Here is an 8,200-nt window from a genome sequence, read left to right on the forward strand (position 1 = left end):
AACGGGTACTTTAGACAGGCCTCCTCGTTTCATTGCGAGGAATCAGTGGAAGCATGAAATAGGAGATGAGGAGTGAGAGTAGGCATTACTGGAGGAAGAAGTCAAATGTGAACATGGGGTCTCTAAGCCAACAAAAGGGCCAACACACTTGAGGGTACACTCGGCCACACTATTCTATCTTTATAGTTTTTATAGGAGATATATTTTAATGTTGTTACTGGTCTCTAAATATTTTATTTTTCCTTGTTTCCTTTCCTTCTCAGGGCTATTTTCCCTTTCGGAGCCCTTGGGCTTATAGCATTCTGCTTTTCCAATTAGGGTTGTAGCTTAGCAATTAATAATAATAATAATAATAATAATAATAATAATAATAATAATAATTTGGGCATAAATCAATCAACCCTGGACTAAAAATAGGGCAAAAACCTAAGTAAAAGTAATGGGATTCCCTGTGAAGCAATTTTTACACAAAATATACATATATAAGTTATGAAATCTCCATGACTCTACAATCATTATGCATTCATAATCATCACTATAGGTCACTATACTTGTCAAGGACACCACCAAAAGTCTCATGGAAACTCCCAACTACGATGTTATTACTCACTGTTTCCAGATATGTTGAATATCTTTCAAATTAACGCTCGTTGTTATCCTGGGCTTTCCTCTTTGGTTTGGAATAGGCAAATACTCCTTTCCTGCGGGTGGATGGATATGGTACATAAAGTCTACCATTAGATCTGAAAAACAATCAAATATGATTTAATTATTAAGAAGCTTTGTGTCCCATTTATTACAAATCATACTTAAGTTCATTTACAACTGTTTTACATTAGTAACAGTCAAACTAGTAAATCAATAATCCAAATCAAATTCTAGGTAACAGTCACCTACATGCGCGAGGTTCAACTGTGAATGGCGAGAGACTCTTCTTCACCTAACAGAAAACATTCATTAGTATTTATTCTATTACAAATAAATAATGGAAGATTTCAGAATCTATCAAAAGCTACATGCTGGAGGTTCAACTGTGAATGGCGAGAGACTCTTCTTCACCTAACAGAAAACATTCATTAGTATTTATTCTATTACAAATAAATAATGGAAGATTTCAGAATCTATCAAAAGCTACATGCTGGAGGTTCAACTGTGAATGGTGAGAGACTCTTCTTCACCTAACAGAAAACATTCATTAGTATTTATTCTATTACAAATAAATAATGGAAGATTTCAGAATCTATCAAAAGCTACATGCTCGAGGTTCAACTGTGAATGGCGAGAGACTCTTCTTCACCTAACAGAAAACATTCATCAGTATTTATTCTATAACAAATAAATAATGGAAGATTTCAGAATCTATCAAAAGCTACCGTTAACACAGATATCTGTAGAATTCTTTAAATAATCTATAAATGTATTGTAATAAATAAATTTTATGCATGGAAATTAAAGAAAGAAATCTCATAAGCATTGCCTAAATGAGTAAAACTTTCTACAAAACAATATTAAACAGCTCAAAGTAATCAGAGGGAGTAAGGAATCTGAATGTTAGAAAGTAAACAACTAAAAATTAGCATGATAAAATTTGTTAAAATGTCAAAATGGCACATAGCATGTCAACAGAGCTACTACAGTTAAACTTAAATGAAAGTTATAGAAAAAAACAACTGCATTACTGTTGAACTATGTCCATCTGAAATACAATACAACAGTAATTGACTTCGGATAAAAATAACAAAACTAAGTTTTGTAATCAAGAAAGGTTATCATCATTAGCTAAATATTTAACCAAAAACGGCGAGATCATTAGATTGAAGCACTTGAAATAAAAAAACTATCGATTTGTGTCAATTTAAAAATATATAAATCACATACAGTTCAGTCAAGACTTTGAGAGACTTTTTGACTAAATATTAGGCACTTACTTTCTTTGCTTTGATGAGAAGGCAGGGGACACAATCTTCCGCTCCAAACTCCGACTATCCACATCAAATCATACTGTCGAATGCCAAATTTAGTAATGTAGCACCCAAAAGACCCCTGGAGCCAATCTATAACTACATGGTGAATGGCTTCTCTACCTGAAAGATTTCTGCTTCATAAAAACTGAATGCTAAAGACTATGCCGATTCCAAGAAAATCACAAATTTTAAGTACAGTAATTTGTATTTTTCCTAACAGTACATACCTCGAACTACTTTCTTAGGAGTATCTGGGATCTCCTCCCTAACAGACCAAGAATTCTGCGTACAGTAGTTCCCCCTATCTCCGTTTTCCCTTGTTGGGTCCCTCCGTGGCGGATGGATACTCGCCCTGAGGTGACCCGGGGTCAGCGTGCGAGAGTGCGCTGCTAGGTCTGTGTCGCTAGTAAGCATATGTTTAAGTACTATTCGAAGTCCTGTAAGACACTCGGGGTAGGATGGGTGGGCAATAACCCGAAAGTAGTTCGAGGTAAGTACTGTTAGGAAAAATACAAATTACTTAAAATTTGTGATTTGTTCCAACATGGAGTACTTACCTCGAACTACTTTCTTAGGAGACTTACACTTTAGGAGGAGGGGGTGGAGTTACAGGCCGGAAGACCACCATTACCATCCCAGGACATGGGACCTAGATAGGAGGCTAGGTCTAGACGACACAGTGGACAGGGTAGGAGAGTTGGGGGAAGCACGCAAAAGTCTACTTTTGTATAACTCACCTTTATACATAATCCTGACATGGGCTTCCACAGCATCCATCTCTCACATGGGAGGAGGAAAGGAAAGGGAAAAAGGGTAGCAAGGAAAAGGGGAAGTAAGGAGGAAACTTGTGTCGCTTGCGATTGCTTCCCTCGGGCTACCCAGGGCTTTTAGCTTTAAACTTGTTGCATGGCGGAAATTACTGGCCCAATGGAGAAGGAGTCCAGGGATTTCCTCGTACAGTCTTTCAGATAATGAACCGTAAAGGTGGACTGCCTGGACCAAGTACCTGCTTGCATGATTTGGCCCAGTGCCATGTTGCTATCAAATGCCAATTAAGTGCTAAGGCCCCTAATATCATGGGGTCGCGGGGTACCAGGAACCGCAGACCCCTCACTGTCGTAAGCTCTCTTGATGACTTGCCGAAGCCAGTAAGAGATAGGGTTCTTAAACACTGCCCTCTTTACTGGGCCTGAAGAGACAAACAGACTTTTGATGGCTAGCCTGAGTCTGGCTGTCCTACTAAGGTATTTCCTGACTGTTTTCACCGGGCACAGGAGCAAGTCTTCCGGGTTGTCTGAGTGAGGGATTGCTGGAACTGAGAACTCTTCGAACCCTGGGTCTACAACTGCTGGGTTCTGGGTTTTGGCCACAAATTCAGGCAGAAACCTAAAGGACAGTTCCTTTCACCCTTTTGAGTACGAGACCTCGATGGACAAGCCGTGGAGCTCACTCACACACCTGGCTGAGGCTAGAGCTAGTAAGAACACTGTCTTGAGAGTGAGGTCTTTATCCAGGATGTCCTGAACGGGTTCGAAGGGAGGCTTAGTTAAAACCTTGAGAACATTGCCCACGTCCCACTGCGGAACCCTAGAGGCAAGTGGGGAACAAGATTGCTCGAAACTCCTGATGAGCATGGAAATCTGGCGAGAGGCTCCAAGGTAGATGTCTCTGAGATGAAAACTTGCCCCAGGGCCGCTCGGACCCCCTTGATAGCTGGAATGGAGACCTCCAGGTTGTCCCTCAAGTGGACTAGGAAGTCTGCAATCTTGTGGACCAATGCATCCTAGGGTCTCAGGTTCTGTGTGGCACACCACTTCACAAACATGGCCCACTTGGCCTGGTACACCACGCTCGAGGACTTCCGAAGATACCCTGACATTCTCGAAGTCGTGTCTTCTCCGAGAATCCTTCCTTCCTTAATAGGCGCTCGATAACTTCCACACGTGTAGCTGAAGGCACTGAGGGTTTTTGTGCAGCCTTCGAAAGTGAGGTTGGTGCAGTTAATCTTCCCTTACTGGCAGAGGCCACGGAGGGAGGGTGGCCAGGTCCTCTAGACCCGTGAACCACTCCCTCTCCCTCTCCGACCACCAGGGCGCTACCAAAGTCATCCTTGTAGCCCTTGACTGTCTGAGCCTGTTGAGTACCTGCCTGAGAATCCTGAAGAGCGGAAAGGCATACAGTATATGTCGAGACCGTCCCACAAGTGCTGGAAGGCGTTCTCGAACGCTGCTGCCGAGTCTGGCACAGGAGAACAGAACACGGGGAGCTGAGCGTTGAGCCTTGTGGCGAACAGGTCTATTACTGGTGAGCCCCACAACTGGAGGACCTATTGTGCCACTTGCGGGTGTAGGGACCATTCCGACACCACTACTTGTCCTGCCCTGCTGAGGCCGTCGGCCAGTATGCTTCTCTTCCCCGGAATAAACCTGGCTGTGAGAATGAAGAGGTTCTTCTCGGCCCATTCCAGGATCTGAGACGTGAGGTCACACAGTTCCCTTGATCTCAAGCTTCCCTGTTTCTTTATGTATGCCACCACGGTGGCGTTGTCGCACATGAGGGCTACTGAGTTTCCCTGAAGTTGATGGACAAATGTTGCGAGGGCCTTTTGAACTGCCAGGAACTCGAGCAGGTTTATGTGGAGGGACTTCTCCGGGGACCACTTTCCCTCTGCCTTCTCTTCGAGCAGATGGGCTCCCCACCCCTCCTTTGACGGGTCTGTGAAGAGCAACGTCTCTGGAGGAGCGGACGCGAACAGTACCCCCCCTTAGGGTGTTCTTCCTATCGAACCACCAGAGGAGCATGTTCCTGGAGGCCGGAGTCATCCTGACTAAGTTCTGAGGAGGGTCTCCCAGAGACCACAGGTCCTTCAGGTTCCACTGGACTGGCCTCAGCTTGAGCCTCCCCTGAGGAACCTACTTCTCCAATGAGACTAGGTGTCCCACAAGTCTCTGCCAATCCTTAGCTCTCATTGGTGCATTTGTCAGGAATGGTCGTATCACTTGATCCAGGTTGTTCAGCCTCTCCTGAGAGGGGAATGCCCTCGCTAACTGGGAGTCCAGGACCATCCCTAGGTACGTCATCCTGGTGGTGGGGACTAACTGGGACTTCTCTAAGTTGATGGTGACCCCTAGTTCCCTGCAGAACTGCAAATAGCTTTGCCCCCTGCTCCTTTAAGGTTGCCTATGAGGATGAAAGTACCAACCAGTCGTCTAGATATCTGATCAGCCTGATGCCCTGCTTGTGTGCCCAGGCTGATACTATGTTGAACACCCTAGTGAACACCTGAGGAGCCGTCGACAGGCCGAAGCAGAGGGTCCTGAACTGCAGAGACTGGGATCCCCACTTCACTTTGAGGAACTTCCTGCTGGAGTGGTGTACGGGGATCTGAAAGTAGGCATCCTTGAGATCCAGGGACATCATGAAATCCCCTTCTCTCAAGGCTGTCAGCACCGACTTTGGCGTGTCCATCTTGAAGGACGTCTTCTTGATGAACTTGTTCAGGGCCGAGAGGTCAATGACTGATCTCCAACCTCCCGTAGCTTTCTCCACCAGGAAGAGCCTGCTGCAGAACCCCGGGGACGATTCCTGGACGGGTTGCAGTGCTCCCTTGTTCAACATGGCTGACACCTCTTCCTGCAAGGCTGCTCTCTTCTTGTGATCCTTGGGTGCGAGCCATTCTGCCCGATGTTCGGGAATCAGAGGGGGCGATTCCGACAGGAATGGAATCCTGTATCCCTCCCTGAGAACTGTCACAGACCAAGGGTCCACACCGTTGTCCCGCCATGCTTGCCAATAAGGTTTGAGGCATCCTCCCACCTGAGGCGTGGGAAGGTGTAGGGGGCCTCCCTTCCTATCTCCTTCTGGGGAGACGGTTTGAGCGACCTCACCTTGAGCCAGCGTACTTCTGCCTAAAGGAAGCCTGGACTGGGGCACCGGTCCTGCAGGAGGGCTGCGGGGACTGATGCCAGGAAGGGGAGGGGGCCTCCTGTCTAGCTGGTGGCGTAGGTGGGTAGGCCCCGTCCACCGATGGTCTCCTATGGGGAGGACGTCTTGCCACTGACTGTCTGGGCTCCGTCGAGTCCTTAAGCTTCCCCACTCTCTCCATCATTTCCGCTACTGCCTGAAGGGGAAACACGGTCTCACTCCACAGCAGAGCATTCCTTAGAAACTTCGGCTCACGTTTGGGAAGTCTACGGGGAGCCTGTAAGAATTGTATCCCTTCTCCTTAACACCCAGTTTGCCGTCTGGGTCAGTGACTGGAAAGTAAGGAATTTCATAGCCTTCCCTCCCAAACGTATGAGTTCCTGTAGTAGGGCCTGATTCTCCGGCACTGAGAGATCGTGGGATAGCTGGAACCCTGCCAGGGTACACGCCCACCAGTCCAGCCAGGAGGTCACATTTACGAGATCCTGTGAAGTGTCCTCCATCATGGTGGCCTACGCTTGAGAGAAGACCACTGGGGCAGTAAGGCTCCTATCATCTGCACTGCCCTGGTTTAACGTCGCAACGGCTTCTTCTAAGGTGCGGAGTCCTGCATGACGCCCGTCCGGCACAGAAAACTTTTTCTGGGTCCTCAGTCCAGGCAGGAGCTTGAAGGACCCTTGGGCTCTTATGGAGTTCTTATGTCCTGCGACAAACCGGTCGACATGGTCCATGCCCAGGGCCACGTCCGGAGCTAGAGGTAGGGTCAAGGATGGCTTCTGCTGAACCGGATTGTCTATCATCCTTCCCAAACCCGAAAGCCAAGCCTGCTCTGACGATGGTTTAGGCTCGTCTAACCTGTGATGGTGCCGGATGAGTGCTAGGACCTTCCTGTAGGAGGACACTTCATCGGGGGGAACACTCGCCCGTGTCCAACAAACCCTCTACCACTTGATCCTCCGTGTCGGCTGCATCCTCGATCACGGATAGGGGCGGACGTATCCCTTACTTCCGGCCGGCTCGATGGAGCGGCTGCCTCCGTCACGGATGGAGCCGCTGTGGTGGAGGTAGCCGTCATCCCTCCCGGGGGAATCCGTGGAGAGTAACTGTCTTGTTGTGGCAGCGGCTGCATCTGTAGCTTGGATGGAGCCGGTGAGGCAAAGGGCGTGGATGCCATGCTGCTGGGTCGAGCCCGCGGCTGCCTCCGCTGGACGGATGGAGCCGGTGTCTTGCCGGGCAAAGGCAAGGGAAAGTTGAAGTGTGCCAACGGCTGCATCCGACGGGCGGACAGAGCTGAAGAGACACTGGCCAAGGGCGCGGGAGCAGCTCCAGCGGCCACCGAGGCAGGCACTGGAGCGGCAGGAGCCCTGTTCGACCCGCAACGGGGAAAAGCCACTTTAACATACTTCCTCTTGGAAGAATTCTTCTTCTTATTCTTCCTTCTCGTAATCTTGGCCTTCTTCCACAAAGGGCCTGCGTATGAGCTCGCCTTCTTCCTCTTAGACCTCTTACGCTTCCTTCTCGCCTCCCGGACCCTGGAATCCTCCTCCTCCGACGAACTTTACGACGAGGAAACGTCCGAGGTAGAAGAAGAGGAAGAGGAGCTATCTGAGTCCTCCGTGTCTTCTGCCACTAACCTAGGGGCTTGTAATTGTGCTACCGGTGTGACGGGTTGCATGAAGTCCGGCGGTAGAGAAGCCGAAGGCGCTGGCGGCGTGCGTAGTGCCCCTAGAGAGGCAAACCAGCCCGCAAACTCCTCTTCTTGCCGCACGGGTGACCTGAAGGGCGTCCTTGGCGCTGTCCACACAATGGAGTCGGGGTCTGAAGAGCACGTGGCCTGCCTTTCTTTGTCTAGCTCGTCCCTGGAAACCGCTGTTCCTGCAAAACACTGCCAAGATGGGGGGAAGGAGCTGTTTCTGACCTCCCCAACATCGGGTCTTCACTGGAGACGGGTCCTGCGGGCACCAGTACCTCATCTACGGAACACACTTCCACCACACTAGCAGACCCCCCACTCGTCTGCGTAGGCACAATACAATTAGCATCCCCGACATCAGACTCATGGGGAACGGCAATGGGCCGTTTCCCAGCAATGGACTTACCTCGTCCCCTACTCTGGGTAGGGGAAGGGGAAGGAGAACCTCCCTCTGAAGGCGCTGAAGGTGACGTCAAGGGCGAGCTGATACCCGACTTCCTAGGAGACCACTTGGACGTCTTCTTCTTCTTAGTTGCGTATAAGGTCCATTGCAACTCCAAGCAGGACGCACACTCCAGACACATGAAGGCAGGCGAGCACACTCTGCCTCTACACGAGG

At 48.9% G+C, this 8,200-nt stretch overlaps 1 protein-coding gene across 3 annotated transcripts in view; it reads right to left on the reverse strand.

The window, feature by feature from the left end:
* LOC137621617 (centromere protein L-like) overlaps positions 1 to 8,200 on the reverse strand; it is a 103,016-nt gene that overhangs the window by 18,299 nt on the left and 76,517 nt on the right. For 2 of the 3 annotated variants that reach the window (XM_068352055.1, XM_068352053.1), the window contains exons 7-8: positions 1,929 to 2,084; positions 611 to 743 (exon numbers count right to left, since the gene is read on the reverse strand). In XM_068352055.1, the coding sequence (XP_068208156.1) occupies positions 611 to 743; positions 1,929 to 2,084 (289 nt within the window). The remainder of the gene's footprint in view (positions 1 to 610; positions 744 to 1,928; positions 2,085 to 8,200) is intronic. The other variant, XM_068352056.1, reaches the window with a different exon arrangement.

This window comes from Palaemon carinicauda, chromosome 28 (genome assembly GCF_036898095.1).
Source record: "Palaemon carinicauda isolate YSFRI2023 chromosome 28, ASM3689809v2, whole genome shotgun sequence".
Classification (NCBI taxonomy): domain Eukaryota; kingdom Metazoa; phylum Arthropoda; class Malacostraca; order Decapoda; family Palaemonidae; genus Palaemon; species Palaemon carinicauda.